Below are 18,192 nucleotides of genomic sequence, written 5' to 3'. Positions count from 1 at the left end.
CAAGTCACACTATCTTTAGAAGGCCAATCAACAGAATATTTTGGTATTTGTACTATATCTAAAAAGCTCACTCAATTTAGATTGCTGTAGCATTTTCTTCCTTTAATTTTCACTTAAAAGTAGCCCACTAGCAACATACAAAGAGAGTAAACTTTAATTGAGATCAAAACCTACTTTATCCATTCTTTGTGACACATCAGTGTTTGTGTTTGTGTGTCTGTGAAAGTGAGTGATTCAGAGTGCTCTGAGTCAAAGTGTAAAAGCCACACTGCATTTAATTATCACTGCAGTGAGTTGAATCAATGCCATTATTTCTCCATGCAAGCAATTACAGAGTCTTTAGTTTGAAAATTGCCTGCTCATTGGAATGTTTGGATTGTAAAGTTAATGTGTTACAGTCTTTGAAACTTTAGGAGAGGTTAAAAAAATGGGTAGGGATTTTATGCATAAGTGAATTTCTAAAGGCCTTGACTAATCTGGTTCATAAGAGCCTTGTTGCCTTGAAAGTGTCATCTTTAGGACATACAGCTTGCTGAATTGTTTATTTTCTGATATTTAAAACTTTTCTACTCTCAGGATCACTGTTAAACATACATAAAATACACAAGCATAAGCAAGACCATTTGTCTCAAATCTGTGCAGCAGTATTTGATCCTGGGCTGGGTCTTTTCCCATTTTTTACAATCCATTAACTTAGCTGGCCTGGGGGACATTACTTTCCTGCTCAAAGTTGTAACATTTGGCAAGCCAGGAGGTTGAGCAACATGTGGCAGAACAAATGGTGTAAGCCACTTGGGTATGCTCAAGCTGTTTATGAGTTGCAGCAACTACTGGGATACTTCTGGGATTTCACATCTGACCCATTTCACAAACGCTTATTTTGTTGTGTCTGTTGTTATCGCTAAGATGCTATTGTTTAATATTAAAGTACAAATGTCTGTGCCCTGTAAATTCATGTAGTACAAGACTTGCCAATCAGTTTAAGTGTTTCAGATATAGATTGGGTTTGTGCCTTTAAATGGAAAGTGTGGCTCCAGTGAGGATACATTTGACAATATGATAAAAGAAGTTTGATTGATATACAGAAATTAGAACTGAAAAAACCTGAACTTTCAAAACAAAAAAGTGAAGTTTGGGTTGTCTGGGTCTCGGCTTTATGGGAAGTCTTTAATAGTTCAAATAATGATTCACCCAGTATCCATACCCTCCAATGTAAAAATGATAATGTGAAAATATTAACCATGTAAAACAGTAATGCAATGAGACTAACTGCATACACTCCCTCACACCACTAGGTGGCAAACTACATTCAGAGACATTTATACAACCAGTGCTCTGGCATTTGTTCAAAGAAGATATTATGCAATATTCCTTGTTTGCAGTCCAAATAAATTACACTTTTACAGAAAAGATACAGCTGGATTCTCTATCCCATCTGCTCATGATATCTCTTATTGTGGCACTCAGCTTCAGGGCTCTAAAAAATATGCTCAGCTATTGTGCACAGTATTATGTACTGAGAAATATATTTACTTAAGCAATTTCTTCAAAACCTAATGTTAAGCAAAAAGTGTGATAATTCAATCAACTGTGTTATTTAATTAGTCTAAATCAAGTAACACTGTCTTTGTGCTTGTGCTGTAATGTGACTTTTTGAATTCTTAAAACAAGTGAAATAAAGAAGTCTAGAAATTTACATAAGAAATCATTTTGTGAGAAATGCATCAAATATATGCCCTTTTAAACCTGCATAAAAGAGGAATGGCAAAGTTTTCTAAATATGGTTGTGGTCCTACTTCATAAATTATTCAATACATAAAAGCATTAACTAAATATAATTTTGCATAATTTATCACACAAAAAATGCTCAGTATATTTGTGTATAGAAGTCTGTCTTTTTATAGGGTGGTCCATGTACGCATGAAATGTTGCCATCCTCCTTGAGTAGGGGGGTGAGACTTGTGGTATATAAACTCCCACTCTGAGTCTTCTCCCATTACTCTGGGTCTGGCTAGCTAGTGAACCAAGGATGAAGCTCCTTTTTATAGCTGTCTTTGCACTCTTTGTGCTCTCTACAATTGACAAGGCTGATTCTTCAGCTTATGACAAAATAGTCGCTCACAGTCGCATCAGGGCAAGACAAGAAGGGTAAGCTTATCAATATTTTTCATCCTGATTATATTGGAGTTTTGACACCCTTTTGATGTAATGTTCTTTCATTTTACATGTAATACTGTTGAACCTTGAAAATAACAAGCATCAGTTGTAGCATTTATGCACATTTCTGTCTATTTAGATGAAATCTGCTACATTGTTCATTTATGGCATATGTCATGAAATGTTATTGAATAATATTGCATTTAACTTAAAAGGTTAAGCCAGCAGAGATAGTTTTAGAAACATAACTCAAATCCGACAAACCAATTTCATATCCAGCAGGCATGAATGTCATTATTCATAATTGACTGTCTGGTTTCCAAAGCAGCAGGGGTAGTTGGCAAATATTTATAGATACTCTGACAGTCTTGTCTTACCCAGCAGGGGCAGTTTGTCACATAATAATTTCAATATGAATTATATCAGAGTTTCCATAGAATCTTGCTCATGTCTTGTACCTGGAAATTAATGCTTCATCTCCTTTTCACCCTGAATTCTCATCAGACCCAATGTCTGCGCGCTCCAGCAGGTCATGGGGACCAAGAAGAAGTACTTTAGTACTTGTCGTAATTGGCACCAAGGGGCCATCTGTGGAAAGAAAGCGTGAGTGTTATTTCATGTTTCCAACAGGACAAGTTCTGTGCATTTTTGAAAATATAGCATTTCTCTTCAGTGTTTGCTTCTCCTTAGCTGTTTTTTCTTGAAGGGTTTTGGTGGACACTTGAATGTTTCCACGGAGAGAGACATCTGTTATCTTACTTTGAATTAAACTACCGCTTAAAATGAAAAACACATTTATTGAAGCAGCCCTAAACTCTTTGTACTGAAGACTGTCCTATTCAATCCTATAAACTGGAAATTTAGGGTTTAGGTAACGTTGGAAGCCTGGTCTTCGCTGGATGCCACAGTGGTGAACCACTGATTCCAGGATGTGATGTGGCTGCAAAATGTTGACTGTATTCATGAATGGAAAAGCTCAATCATTCTAGTCAGCCTCTTTTTCCCTTATTGTTCTAGCTCTCTCAGCACTTTTTTGTTTCAACATGGATCAAAGCCATGCCTATTTAATAGCCCCCCCACACGCATACACCCACACACATGCATACATGTTCCCTATGCTTGCTACTGGGCCAACGTCATTATGATCAGTAATCAGTAAACAGATTTACTGATTTAAATCTTATGCTCATGCAAGGTCTCCTGAAAGCAAATCTTATTACTATACTGAAGATTCCAATTTGAGTTTCACAAATATCTCTTATGTGGCTGCAAACTAAGTTTACATAGATTAGTTGGTTAATTAAAAATGATTCTGGAGAAACCCAATACTATGACAAATACCATGAGATAAAGCAAACAACGACACAGCAAGAAAATTAACTTTGGCTAAGCTGTGGGTTAGCAAACCGATGCAACATTTGCTGCTGCAAAGCTAACATGCAGAAATAAGGAGACGCTTTCCCAGAGCCAGCACACCAGCTCCAGACAGCTATATTCACAACTCTCCTGCTACCATAGCTAACATCACAACAACAGCATATGTTGGCAAAATAAACTGTAAACTAAATGTCATTGGGCAAGAGATTTATTGTTAACAGACACACAAATAATGGCTGGAATGGTGGTGCTTAGTCCAGACTCTTTGTTTGTTTCCCATTTACAGAACCACGGCTGTACAAACACCAAAATAAAATGTCAGTGCACACCCTGACTGGACCATCCAGTGGACCATGAGGAGTTATCTGCTGAATTTGACAAAAAGAAGTGTATTGGATTAGAATCGCATACCCCACCCCACCTAAATTTAACTTTTAAGTTGTTTTTTTTAATGAAATGTTCATTAAACAGTATTCAGAGGTGGACAAACATGTTAAAGGGCAATTTAGCTTTCCACATAAACTTGTGTATAAGATACAATATAATAAGACATATCTCCTACTGTAATTCAGTCTAACTTACTGACCAAGATGATCTAATATGTCTTAAACTGAACAGTAGTTAACAGTTTTTGGCAATTGGTGCCCAGTCGAATTTTAATAGCCCAGTGAAAGTACTTGTCTCCACCCACTGAGGTTCAACAAATTCCAAGAATCTCCAAGAAAGCTTTGTACAACAAAACTTCCAAACTGCCCATTAGTGATGGGTTGAATGTTTATCATGAACCTTAGCGGAAAGATTATTTTATAGAAATGCTGACAAGTGAAAAGTTTCCATCTCCATGGCCAGACACAGGCCCTCTGTGTGGGAGTGCAATGTAGTGATGGCTTTGCTGACTCTGCCCCAATGGGGCTTGTGTGATCTCTTCCCAGTCCCTCCAACTCTATTCATTTTTTATTCAAATACAGCTGTTAAAGAGATCCAGTTAGCCATGACCCAGAAGCCTCAGTCTGTACCCTGTCTAAAACATTAGCAGCTGTGAGCTTCTCACTGCAGTAAAGGAAGCAAATCATACTTTGAAGTCTTTGATCCAAAGTCTCAATGTTTAGTTGTGAATTGTTTGTTCTATCCACATAAGATTATTCTTGTGTGCAGTATATTTGTATAGTGTATAGTTACCAGATAATTCAATTCAAGTATGTATTTGTTTGTTCAAAATGGACAATAGTGATTTTGTCTGTATAGTTACAGACAAAGTCACTATTGGCCATTTTGAACAACAAATGCCACACATAAGATAGCTTTCCTGGTGGGCACATGTCACAAGGAATCTGCTAATGAAGATGAACTGCTTAACTTTGGCAAACTCCTCAGATTTGCAGCCCATACACCGTTTACTCCCATACACAACCAAATAGAATGCTAGTTGTTACATAGTGACATTTGAAAGTGATCAATTTGTAAAAGATGAGGACTTGATAATGTTTTTACTATTTGTCATTATTACTTTAATAGTGTTGAGTTGTAAAATGTCAGAATAAGCAGCTTCCCTGTTTTTTAACAAGAAAACACAATCTGCACTAATGAACTCTCCAGCCAACTCTGGACACATGTGGTATTGTTTACGCCTAGTAACTACATCTGTGGTGTACTTTTTGTGGGTCTAGTTGCATACCTGTTAGTTATTTGAGTTGAATATACATCTCCAAATGTCTTGTCTTCCAAGAGCTGGAAACAATGTAGTTCCAACATGTGCAAACCTGCTGATGCAAGGGGTATAATCATGTTTATATGTAGCAGATGTGCTTAGAATTTTTACTATCCTCCTTAGGCTACAGTGTCCATGCGGTGCTGTACACAGTAAGTGGAAAGAAGAGACTGCTTCTAACATGTTTATCCAACAGCAAATAAAAATGTTCATTCATTTGTAACTAATTTATCCAAACCGAAATCACAATATTAGTTTTCTAAAGTATGTAAAAAAAATAAAAATAAGATGTAAATTCTGGTGACAACATTGTTCTTCAGATTAGCTCAACAGTTTCCATAAAGACATTTAAATGTTCCTTGTGTCAACATGTTCCTAAAATTCAACTCTAATTACTCTCCAGTTTTTCAAGGCCAAAATCGTAATGTTTCTGAGGTTAACCAAATGCCAAGTAGTGTCCAAACTAATTGTTTAGCTTCAAAGAGGAGGTCTTGGTAATATAAATCTACTACTGTAATGGTAGCATAATCCTCAAGGCACCATTTCCATTAGGTTTTGGCCTAAGCATTTGGATCACATAGTTTGTTTGGATAATGAAAGAGATAATGAGTTACAGATGGATCCACTGGATACACAAGCCCAACTTCAAATGATGAGTCAGCTCAATACATGGCAGCCAGAAAAAATAAAAATTTGCCACACAGCCATATTAATGTATACTTTTAAGTAGTATTTAAAAGTATCTACTTATTTAAGGTGAGACCCACATTTATGATCTGTGTGTTTTGCCTGCAGGACTGTGCTTTATGAGTGCTGCCCGGGGTACACGAAGCTGGAGGGCATGCGTGGTTGCCCTGCAGGTATAGTGCATTAAATATTACAGTGTATAAAGGTTAGATGAGGCCATTTCTTCCAACTGTAGAGCAGCTGTCTGCTGTTTTTGAAATCAGACTAAATAAACTAGAACAGCAACATATTGTCAACACATGTAGTCTTTCTATTTCTTTTTCTATTTTCAGAAAGACATGCTGACATGTAATAATACTTGTTGTTAATGTATTTCTTAGTGGCCCAAATTGACCATGTCTATAACACCTTGGGTCTGGTGAAGGCCACCTCAACCCAAAGATACGCTGACATTTCTAAGCTAAGGACTGAGATAGAGGGATCTGGATCCTTCACCTTCTTTGCCCCCAGCAACGATGCCTGGGAGGATTTGGATGAGGTGAGTCAAGAACAAAACAAAAAGCTGTGGAACCTCTCTGTCGGTTTTAACATCTTATTTTTCCCACCTAACAGGCCACGAGGAGTGCACTGGTCAGCAATGTCAACATTGAGCTGTACAACGCTCTGCATTTTCACATGGCCAACAAACGCTTCTTGACCAAAGATTTAAAGAATGGATTGACAGTCACCTCCATGTACAATGACCTTGGTCTCCAAATTAACCATTATCCCAATGGGGTGAGTGTTATAATTCAGTGTTGTCATAGCAGTCTGCTTGTAGTTGTACTAAAAACACTTTTCAGTGGTATAACATTGAAGTCTATTTATATTATGTGCAGGTGGTGACTGTGAACTGTGCCAGGATTATCTATGGCAACCAGATTGCTACCAATGGAGTTGTGCATGTCATTGACCGTGTTATCAGCGCTGTTGGAAACACAATCCAAAATGTCATTGAGGTTGACGATGACCTGACAACTCTGAGCGTGAGTACAAACAGGTTTAGGTGAAATAATGTAAACTCCTCAAGGACAAGGATTCTGAAGTAATTGCAAACACTGCTGCAAAGGTGGGTCATGTTGGGTTGCATCGGTATTTGATAAGGGAGTTTTCACAGCAATGCAAGACAACTAACAGGGCAAAGAAGACAAATCATTTGTTTCCTTTACTTTTTCATTTAACAGGAATAGTGAACACAACAGTAAATGAGTTAGCTAAAGTTAAAATGTCTGTCTGTAGGCCCTGAACACATTACAAGTTAAAATTTAAAAAAATATTGCAGGTACAATCAATCACAAAACAGCAAAACTAGACAAAGACTTCAGGCTTCAACTTATGCAGGTATTTCAATGCAATTAAAACACATGCAGAGCTTGTATTTGTGATTTTATTACTTTAAATAAAAATTTCAGATGATTGTGCTTGTTATGCCTATATGCAATAGTTTCTGCACTCTATTGTTTATTGAAGTTCACTAAACATAATCCTGGGGAAATCATCATCTAGGATGTGGCTGAAAGCGCTGGACTGTTGGAGAAGCTGGGTGAGCCAGGACATTACACTCTCTTTGCCCCTACCAATGAAGCCTTTGAGAGTCTTGACAGCGGCGTTCTGGAGAGACTTCATAGCAACAAGGAGGTCCTCAAAGGTTAATGACTTTTTATACTTGGAGGTCTGTAATGCCCAAATGATCACTCAAGGCAATTTAAAATATTGCAGCAGAGACTGGGGCTTTATTTTAACTGTAGAAAACTAGGAATATATTTATATTTAATGATGATGGTACAGGAAAAGAAATGCAGTGGTTCCCTGGCGGCATGTTTGACTAAGACTAAGTCACCCATAAAGTGTTTTTTTCACATGTTCAACTTCTTCCAATTCAAAACAGATGAAGCCATAATGGATCTGGAACTTACACACATTTGGCAAGCTACACATACCAAAGTTGTGTCTGAGAGTAATAAAAATTAGTGCCTAGTTTGAAGTCATGTGTGATATTTTGGGTAGAAAGTCAAACAATTCAACACATCATATGACCCTTATAAATGTTGTGAGTAGGTTAGGATTAATATACTGTGGCTATGACTATTTTTCCTAAACATTTGCAAAAACTGTAGCACTATAATTGTCAATCAGAGAAGTCTTCAAATATGCAATGACTGGGAGCTCTTGAAAAATCACAGAGAAAGCAACAAAAAAGTACAGAATTTTAACATTAATATTAGCTTGTTTTGTGTGAGAGGCAGGAAACATCTGCTTCACTGAGCAAGCTGGTCAAATTGGCAACAACACAAAACTTTTTATTAGTCCACAGCTTACCCTATGATGTTGGATCAGACCATTTAACACAACGTTAAACATAACTGTGAAGAAATCCCAAGTCTTCTCAGTCAAGGACCCAAGGGATCAAAAGGGTCTTCAGGTTCCCAGGGTTCCTCAGCTGCAGTGTAACATGAGAAAGAACATAAAACATAAAACCATGCAGCCAACTGACCTGGTTTTCATTGAAACAAACATATACTATACACCTAAACCACACATTAAATTAAAACATTGTCTCGCTTTTTCAGCTCTTCTTAATTCCCACCTCCTGGACTCAGTCCAGTGCTCTGAGGCCATTACAGTTGGCAACTCTTATGAGACCTTGGAGGGTAACAGCATTGAGATTGGTTGTGATGGCGAAAGTTTAACAGTCAACGGCATCAAGATGGTGCACAAGAAGGACATTGTCACCACCAATGGTGTCATCCACCTTATTGACCAAGTGCTCATGCCAGACTCAGGTTAGACTCCCATTTCCTCTTTTCCTCATAATTAAGTGTCAGAAATATATATATTGTGCCAGGCTATTTTTCTAAAATCTGTATCTCACTGGTGTTGGGATTTCCTGTGCCCTTTAAGCTAAACAGGTGATGGAACTGTTGGGAAATTCCCAGTCAACCTTTGGTGACTTGGTGTCTGAGTTGGGCCTTTCTTCTGCCATGAGAGCAGATGCTGAGTACACTTTGCTGGCTCCCCTCAATGTTGCCTTCACTGGTGAGTCACATACTGATCATTACATCATGCCTGTCCCTCTGTTTTCAACTCGAAGTTGGCTAAATATGAACCCTGGCCATTCCACACTCAGTCAAAATCTGGAATAAAAGGGAATATTGTTCAGTGCCCCAGAGAACATTCCTGGACTTTACTTGGTGGGAGTAGTTTTGTTTCTGTAACAAGAATGTGTAATTAATCGAGGTAGAATACTTTTATCTTTATGTGCATACAGTTTTAAATGGGTGCAAGGAATGCGCAAAAACAACAGTTGGATGTTACAGGACACTTACATTACATACTGTAAAGTATGTTCAGTAACCTACAAATCATGAGACATATTTGTAGGTTACTGTACATGGTCCACTTACAGAACTGTGCAGTAGATCAAGTGAGAGCAGATATGTCTTGCCCAAAGTTAGTGTTGTGGCTACTGCTCTTGGGACACTGTAGCTAAAATAATAAGAATAAGAATATAAATGCTATTTCTGTTGCTAAAGACAATACATTAGATGTTAATGTACAATGCTGCTGGTATATTATTGGTATGCAGTTTTAATGGGAAATATAAAACTATTTCTTTTCCCTACAGATGAAGTGATGTCCATGGATCAGAGATTGCTCAAGATTATCCTGGAGAACCACATCTTGAAGAATAAGATTGTCCTGGGACAGTTATACAATGGGCAGAGGCTTGAGACCATTGGAGGAAAATTTCTGAGGGTCTTCATCTATCGCACAGTGCGTCCTATTCTCTGAAGCTGTGCCCCAAAATTGTGTCTGGTTGTCAAAAAACACACACTATGTGGATTACCCATATAATTTCACCATCAGTCCTCATATTCTTCAGATGTAACATGAATCCCCTTGCCTTTAACTTGTGGATTATTTCTGCAGGCTGTGTGCATTGAGAATGCCTGTCTGGTAAGAGGCAGTAAAGAAGGAAGTAATGGGGCCCTTCATCTCATGAAGACTCTGTTGAAGCCAGCGGAAAAAACTATGTTTGAGATTCTGACAGAAAATGGAGGATTCAAGTGAGTACAGAGCAATGTTAGTGAAAATTGACTGTGGTATTAAAATGCAGCATAATACTCAAACCACATATTTCTGTATCTTTCCATTAAATCCACATGGCACATATTGGAAGTGCTGTTGTTGCAATATGTCAGCCCTCAGCGGTTTCTGTAACAGCCACTGTTTTCTTCTCTGTGCTGCAGGATCTTTTTGTCTCTGATGAAAGCAGCTGGCTTGACTGACCTGCTGAAACAGGAGGGAGAATTTACTCTGTTTGCCCCAAGCGATGAAGCTTTCACTGGTTTGAGCGACAGTGATTTGACCTTGTTGAAGAGTAGGTCTCACAGACTCCTTTTATAATTTAATGTGTTTCAAGAATATATGTTGCTTGTTAAAAATCCCACAAAATAAATTAATAGTAGTTTATTTTTGCCGTTCCTTATTTCAGGTGACATAAATGCTCTCAGAACCATCCTTCTGTATCACATCAACAATGGTGTCTTCATTGGTGGTGGTTTGGAGATTTGGGTAACAAACCTACTCAAGACTCTCCAGGGCAGCAACCTCAAAGTGACATTTGTAAGTATTTGGTGAACAGCTCGTATCTTAAGTCAATAAACTTTATTTCTAGAGTAATTCAAGTAGTAATGATGTAAAGTACAAAAAACTATTTTGTAACTCAGTGATCTCAGCAAGCCAATAACAGCATTTACTGTAGAGTTCATTCTTCATACTTAAAAGACAGGTTTATTCAAGCCCCTAATTTTGTGGTTTTCTAGTCTGTAATTGTTTTAAATGTGTCCCCCAGGCAAACAAGACTATGCAAGTGAATTCTGTAAACATCCCTAAATCGGACATCATGGCCACAAATGGAGTCATTCACTTCGTCAACCATGTCTTGTATCCTGGAGGTACAATTTTCAACCCATCAACTTTGTTAATATCCCCTTACTTTTGTAAATCTGTCAAGAGATATACTGTTGTAAAGGCCCGACCGCAGTTAACGCCCTGCGCTTTCTTCCAGATGTCCCTGTTGGAAGCCAGGATTTCTTAATGCTATTGAAGAGGCTCATCAGTTACATGCAAATCAAGGTGTTGTATCAAAAATGTACCTCTTGTTATGAAAGCTGCAAGGTTATGTTACTCAACATAAGTACAAGACAAGAACCTGCTTGTCTTGTACTTATCCATCTGTGCAGGGCATTAGGCTAGTGGTTTTAAACAAGGCTATCATAGTGTGTGTAGTGGTTCTGACTTAGCATGGCAATTGTTTTATTTTCCTTTAAATGTGAACATTTTCCACAGAATCATTAATTATAGCATTTGTTATGAAGTACATACAAACCTTTTAAAGTATGGTCATACTGTACACCATTTTGCTAATGTGTATCTGCTATAACAGATGTGTACCTTTTTTACAGTATATTTCAGGAATCAGATATCAGGAAATTCCGCTTACATTTATGAGTAAGTAGCAATATTTTTCTGTATATTTCATTACCTCCTTCGCAATGTCACAATCACAACTGTTGCTGAACTGATAGGCCTACTTGTGTTTTTATAAAAAAAATTGCAATACAGTATTTTTAATCTTCTAAAAGGCATTCTTCATTGTCATTAATGGATTTCTTATCACTTGTTGTTATCAGAGAGGATCATCACTCGTGTCGTCGAGGAAGGTACAGTAATGAAGATTATATAGTATCATCGTCATGTCATTTCTAATCAGGCTGTTGGCTGTTATTATCTGCTACTGGCTAATTCTTGTACCAGTCAGCAATAAAAATGGATCAAAGTTGAATTCACAATTTTCCTATTTAATAAAATTCCCGAACAAAAATATGTCAATTTACACAATTTGTAAAATTCTAACAAATTTGCAAAAATAATCTTGGACTACAATTTTGTCCATAGGTCCATTTGTTGTGATTCCTTTACAAATTATCTGTATCAAAGGGCAATGCTGTGCTGCCTGTAATTGCAATGTACTGAAACAGGACTTCTTTGCTTTTTTAGTTCCTGATGTAACCAAAGTGATTAGGGTTGTCCAAGGGGAACCCACCATTACTAAGGTTACCAGATTTGTCCAAGGGGATCCCACCATTACTAAGGTTACCAGAGTCGTCCAAGGTCAACCCTCCACCACCAAAGTTACCAGGGTCATTGAAGGTCAACCGTCCATCACCAAAGTCACCAGGGTTGTCTCAGGTTAAAAAAAAAAGTTTACTTGAATTAATATGTCATAAGCCTTATATAATTTATTGTCTTAAGAACTCATGAATGCTGTCTTCTACAGGCCCTCAGTCCTCAGTTCGCACTGGCACCACTCACATCAACCTGGAAGGTCAGTAGAACTAATTCAGATTTGAACACAGAAATTTAAGGATAATTCTATTTATTATGGAGCTAAAATCCTGCCTAAACCTAACAAACATGTTTTACAAATACTCTATAATTCATTAACAAATACAGCGTGGTTTGTAAATACATAACCCCATTAACAAACTAATGCATTTTCTTTTGCAAATACAAAATATACCTATACCTAAATGCTAGCCTACTAGCTTGCTACAATTTCCCATAGAGCTTCGTGAGTTAGCTAACATTAGCTTGCAATTTCCCACTTATAAATAAAATAATAAAGTAATATACAAACATACTATAATGGATACTAATGGTTGATTAAAATGACTTAAAACAAATTTGTAAATCACATGAAGCTGTTTAGGTACAATGTGAATGCTATCATTGGTATATTAAGGCTAAAATAACCAGAATATTAGGGATCTCTTGCCATGAGATCTCACAAGGTTAAAAAGGATGCTGTCACTACACAAATTAAATGTATAACTGATAACGTAGATTCGCGGAGAGAATCAACTCTGCCCAGCTGATGTGACACTGGCGTGCGCTGCGGTAGTATTCAGGTTAACCCTGTAGTGCTGTGAGCCCAGCAGTGGTAGAGTTTGGCAATATAACATCTAAAAATTGAGGCGCAAGCTTGCTCTGTTTGGGACTGTGAGCTTCACTTTATCGGAGATTCTGAAGTTAACATGTTGTGGATTTGTGTTAAGATTTCTGCCTCATCACAAATGCAGTCCTAAACTGTGCCGGTCAAACGGTCTGGAGGGTAAAACACCAGTGGAGCAATAACGTATTGTCAGAGATGCTCACAAGTCTTTGAGCTAGCAAGTCAAGTCTTAAGTAACTGAACTAGAGTCCAAGTCAAGTCTCAAGTCACTGAGTTAGAATCCAAGTCAAGTCTCAAGTCTTTGAGCAAGAGTCCAAGTCAAGTCTCAAGTCACTCGTGGTTATAATTAATGTTGTATTAACTGCTGCGTTCAATCCAGGCTGCTTATAACACTGCATAGCTGTAAGGGATTCTGTAACTGTAAACTGTTTTTAATTTACAGAGCATAACCATGTAATGTACAATGCAATTAATGACAGCTCATTATCTACTGTAAGTCAACACATTCCCCAGACTCTCAAACCAGTGTAACATTATAACTAAATAAAACTGTAACGTTGCACGATCAGGGCGGTGCGGTAGTGCAGTGGTTGGCACTGTCGCCTCACAGCAAGAAGGACGTGGGTTCAAACCCCGGTTGTGTGGAGTTTGCATGTTCTCCCCATGTCCGCGCGGGTTGTCTCCGGGTTCCTCCCCCCGTCCAAAGACATGCAGGCTAAGTGAATTGGTGGCTAAGTGAAATCTCCAAAATTGTCCTTACGTGTGAATGTGAGTGGTTGTTTGTCTATGTGTGGCCCTGCAATGGACTGGCGAGCTGTCCAGGGTGTACCCCGCCTTTCACTCGCTGAGATTGGCTCCAGCCCCCTGCGACCCTGGATAAGCGGTTAACGATGGATGCATGATCAACAATAAACCTGTAACCTGTTTTTGACAGAGCACAACCATGTAATGTGCAATACAATCAAATTCAGCTTAAACTCCTGTAAGGTAACACATTCCCCAGACTCTCAAACCCAGTGTAACATTACCTAAATAAAACTGTAACGAACAATAAACCTGTAACCTGTTTGCAGCCAGCATTAATAATTAACGTGATGGCAGCCAGTGGGACGTAAATGATTACGTTAATCGACCACCACAAGTTTGGCAAGTAAATAAATGCTCATTCAAGTTTTCATGGCGAACGATAGACATAACCTCCCGTAGGTCATAGCTAAAGTAAGAAGCAAGTTAATGTTAGATGGCCAATGCTGAGCTAAACATATTCACTAACCTTAGGTTACTAACCTTTTTTGCATTTAGCGCTTTTTTGTTTGGGTCTTGTTGTATGAAGTTTTAAAGCCAAAGTTTATGATGAATGGTGGAGCACCTTCCAGTGTTTGTTGTCCTCTCTCACGTGTGGCCATGCGCAGCAGATACGTAATATGTGTTACGTAGGTAGGTTAAAGGTAACAGAGGGAGGGGAATAACAGCAAGCTCATCGGACGTTTCCTAAAAATAAACATTGTTTACGAGTCCCGCACCTCGAGTCCAAGTCAAGTCTGAAGAGATTACTCATCAAACGATGACGCTAGTCTTCTTATATTATGACTTTTTTCTCGACATGAGAGAGAACACAGATATGAGGCTGAGATTCTGATTGTGCATGTGAAAGTTTTGAACATGAGCAGAAACACAGGAGCAATTAAAGTCCAGGAGTTTATAACTGAATTAAAATGAATTAATTTATCATTGAGGTGACAAGGTGCACATTTAAAGAGGTTACTACCCCAAACAAAGACACAAAAGAGGAGGGAAGACTAATTCATGCCTGTATGTGTGCTGACTCTGCAGGCATGATATTACGTGAGAAAAGTTGAACTACAAGAGAAACATATCTGAAAGCAGCACAGAATGCCTGAGGGCCTTACCGTTTTATATGCCAGTGTATTTTGAATTGTTTCCCTTTACATAAATAAAATATATCCTCCTTAAATTGGTGCAGAAAATTCACCAAAATGCAGGAAATTGAGTGTTTAATTTTCAAATAATTCAGCATTGTAGATTTCCTAAAAATAGTGTTAAAATCTTGCCTCGTCTCGTTTCGATCTTGTAAACCCAATCTTGTGTTTTGTCTTGTCGTTTAAGTGTCACATCCCTAATTATTATATAAGGTAAAGTTTCTGACAGCACATATTCCAGTTTCACTTTAAGGATGTTTTTCTTTTTCCTTCAGGAGCTGACCTTTCAGAAATTGCTGACATTGAAAAGAATCCCACTCTCCAAAGAGTTTTAGGTAAAGTAAAATCAGCCAGTCTAAAACAAATCCTGCATTTGTAACAAATGCAGCCTGTGAGCCAGTTCAAGCCATACTGAGTCCACTGTTACATTTACATGGCATATTCAATCATGGTGGGTGTACGAATAATTCAACATTTTGGGAAATATGCTTAGTCTACTACTCTCTTTCTTGCAGGAGTTAGATGAGATGATTGATCCCACTCTTATGTTTGTATGATAAATATGAAGCAACAACCAGAAGCCAATAGCTTAGAAGACATGAAAGAGGTACAAACCGCTAGTCTGGCTCAGTTCAAAGGTTGCTATATCTGTCTACCAACCTCTGACGCTCACTTATTAACTATATTCAATTCAATGAGGCTTTATTGGCATGGGAAACAGATGTTTAAATTTCCAAAGCAAGTCTGAAATAAAAACAGAAGACATCGATTTAGGAATGTTTTAGGAAGTGTCTGTGTCTGGCCAAGAAATAATCCTTTACATAACCCACCATAAAACCACAATAGGTTGTCTTTCATTTCAGTTTTGAAGGAATTGAACAAACAAGGTATGACGATATCATTTTCCCCACTTCCTACTGTGCTGAGTTTAGCATATATATATTGGGGGGAGTGAAGACATCAGAGCCTAGATGCCAAACTTCAATGCAGTGTTTGCAATATATTCAGATAATAATTTATTCCACGTGAGTTGGCTGACTGACATGTATCTATGGTTGTATTCTTTTCCTTTTTTTACCAGCTGGCAATAGGAGAAGGGGATGGGACTGAGCATGGACGGATGAGAATATCAACGTTTTAAAGGCAGAGAGAAACACCAAACCCAGCCGTTGTAACTCGAATTTTAATATAGGGGATACACTTAAAATGTCAGTGATTTCAAATATCCTGCAATAGGTATAACTGACAAAAAGAAAATTAATTTCATAAACAATTTAATGGTGCTTTGGATTTATTTCTACTAGTGTGCAATGTTTGAAAAGAGTCTTTGAATTCAGCATATGTAAACAGTGTTCAAATTATCATGTTGGCATGACTTTAAAGATATGCAGCAAAACTTCTCTATGCCTCTACTAGAGGTGAAGGTTAAAGCAAAGATATTTTACTAGCTGTTCAGGAAGATTTATAAATCTCAGCATAATAAAATTTATAACAGAAATGATGACATGTTTTCAGACATATTCTGTTACATAGTTTTAATTTCTCTGGCTGTACATTGTTTAAAGGTTTCATGTAAATTGTTTCTCTGCTTGTAACATTTGGAACAATGTACTGCCAGTTTTGTCGTGTTTATTGTTCAAACATCTTCCAATAAAGTGCATTCTTTGATATAAAAATACCAATTTGAAAAGGGCACCTCAAGAGATTGGTTTTTTGGAGTCATTTCTAATGTACTTGTAAGGCTTGTGGCTTTGGGTCAGGCCCAGATCCTCTGTTTTTTGGCTCATGTGCAAAACTCTTCAGTGCAGTTTATAGCTTCTTGGATGGACTAAAATGGGTAAAACACAAACATGGAGAAATGGAAAAAGCAATTTTTTGTTCATTTGTAATTTTACTGTACATTAAAAAGATGAAGTCATCCTACTCATTATCATTGTGGTGCCAGTGACATGCTGCTTTATTTAGTAATATTTCAAATGACATCTTAAGTGAAGCATTGTGTCTGTTCATCATCGTCAGTGGCCTGTGGAAAATCGAAATAATTACTTGCCTGCCAATGAAACAACAAGTACAAAAATATTTGCCTTATTTACTATAAAGAAATACGTATGACATGTGAGATATGTGACATATGATGTATGAGATGTACTGTATGTATGATAGAAAATAGATGATAGCACTTAAATCCTATACCTTGTTTTTTGCTTGCTTACTTGCTTTACATCACTAAAGACTAATGAATAAAGAGGCACCATATCTCAAATGGAGTTTTGATACACTGTCTTCGTTCCAGGGGGTTTATTGTCTTGTCCTATGTAATGAAGGAATTGACTGATCCTAATTCAGTGACAGTGACATCCTTAGCTGCACAGATACAGTATGGCAGTATGAAAATATTGTTATTAAGTTGTCTGTTTGTAATGCTGGAGATGTGCTGGAAATCAGCTCTCCATGGCCATAAAAATAAACCATTTATCTTTCTGTTTGTTTGATTTTTATATAAAATTTCCACCTTCACTAAAATTCTTGAGTTACATTTGGTTTACCAACAAAGAATAACATACTGCTACAGTAACATCTTGCTACATAGAAAATTAATACATTATGTAGTCAGATGCGCAGCAGGAAATGGTTTATACATGTACAAAATTGTCTGAGAATTGAGAAAAAATCTTTTGGAGGATCATATTGCTTTTCCATTTGGTCTTTCATTTTCCACACTGAACTCAGCAGCGATCTACCAATCAATTATCAAGTCATCTATGAGACTGCTAGTATCATCAACAATGGATTCACCAGATTTACCACACTGTGGATTTTGGACAAAACACTATTTTCAAAACATGTTCTTACAGCTAGAAAATGGAATTAGCATGTGAAATTTTATAATAAAACTGCATTCATTTCTGTGTGTTCCAGAATTCAATAATACATTAAATATGTTATACCAGTTAGATAATGACTGATGTCATTGACTGATTTAATTATCTAATCAAACTCCATTTTGCAGGACATTTACATTTGCATTTTGGAAAGTATGATGAATAGTGTGATTCTCTTGATGTAGTATACAATTTTACCATCTGACCTAAAATTTGTAGGAGTTCAGGCGAGGTTTCAGTCTGTTTTTAATTGGCCCAAATCAATCATGTAAGCATACCAAAATAACTCTCTGGGCCAGTAAATGTGCATATTAGTGAATGCCTTGAATGCAGCTGTGTGAAAGTGATCTGGATGCAACATCGTCTCCAAAGTGCTGACATGTT

At 37.5% G+C, this 18,192-nt stretch overlaps 1 protein-coding gene across 2 annotated transcripts; it reads left to right on the top strand.

The window, feature by feature from the left end:
- Positions 1–1,991: 1,991 nt before the first annotated feature.
- On the top strand, positions 1,992–17,407 carry postnb (periostin, osteoblast specific factor b). Of its 2 annotated transcripts, XM_038693412.1 has the most exons (22): positions 1,992–2,148; positions 2,662–2,760; positions 6,038–6,102; positions 6,310–6,467; positions 6,542–6,706; positions 6,808–6,954; positions 7,475–7,616; positions 8,539–8,751; positions 8,870–9,004; positions 9,594–9,742; positions 9,899–10,035; positions 10,219–10,349; positions 10,464–10,594; positions 10,824–10,926; positions 11,040–11,107; positions 11,437–11,482; positions 11,665–11,694; positions 12,032–12,145; positions 12,185–12,223; positions 12,312–12,359; positions 15,202–15,261; positions 16,008–17,407. In XM_038693412.1, exons 1-22 carry the CDS (start codon positions 2,030–2,032, stop codon positions 16,034–16,036), a joined length of 2,328 nt encoding a protein of 775 aa, XP_038549340.1. In that variant the 5' UTR covers positions 1,992–2,029; the 3' UTR covers positions 16,037–17,407. The 2 variants fall into 2 exon arrangements, with proteins under 2 accessions (XP_038549340.1, XP_038549339.1); XM_038693411.1 differs by having other exon boundaries at positions 12,032–12,223.
- The last annotated feature ends 785 nt before the right edge of the window (positions 17,408–18,192 follow it).

The sequence above is a fragment of the Micropterus salmoides genome, unplaced genomic scaffold (assembly GCF_014851395.1).
Source record: "Micropterus salmoides isolate LMB-PRFRI ecotype aquatic unplaced genomic scaffold, ASM1485139v1 Ms_hic_scaffold_3, whole genome shotgun sequence".
NCBI classification, from domain to species: Eukaryota; Metazoa; Chordata; class Actinopteri; order Centrarchiformes; family Centrarchidae; genus Micropterus; species Micropterus salmoides.
The sequence above is the reverse complement of the archived record's forward strand: the minus strand, read 5'-3'. Positions and strand labels throughout refer to the sequence as shown.

Bases quoted from the DNA above. Each gene is read 5' to 3' on its own strand.
- postnb (XM_038693411.1), top strand. From the start codon at position 2,030: ATGAAGCTCCTTTTTATAGCTGTCTTTGCACTCTTTGTGCTCTCTACA. The intron at 6,707-6,807 runs GTGAGTGTTATA...TATTATGTGCAG, and splicing joins TTAACCATTATCCCAATGGG to GTGGTGACTGTGAACTGTGC. The intron at 12,360-15,201 runs GTCAGTAGAACT...TTTTTCCTTCAG, and splicing joins CACTCACATCAACCTGGAAG to GAGCTGACCTTTCAGAAATT.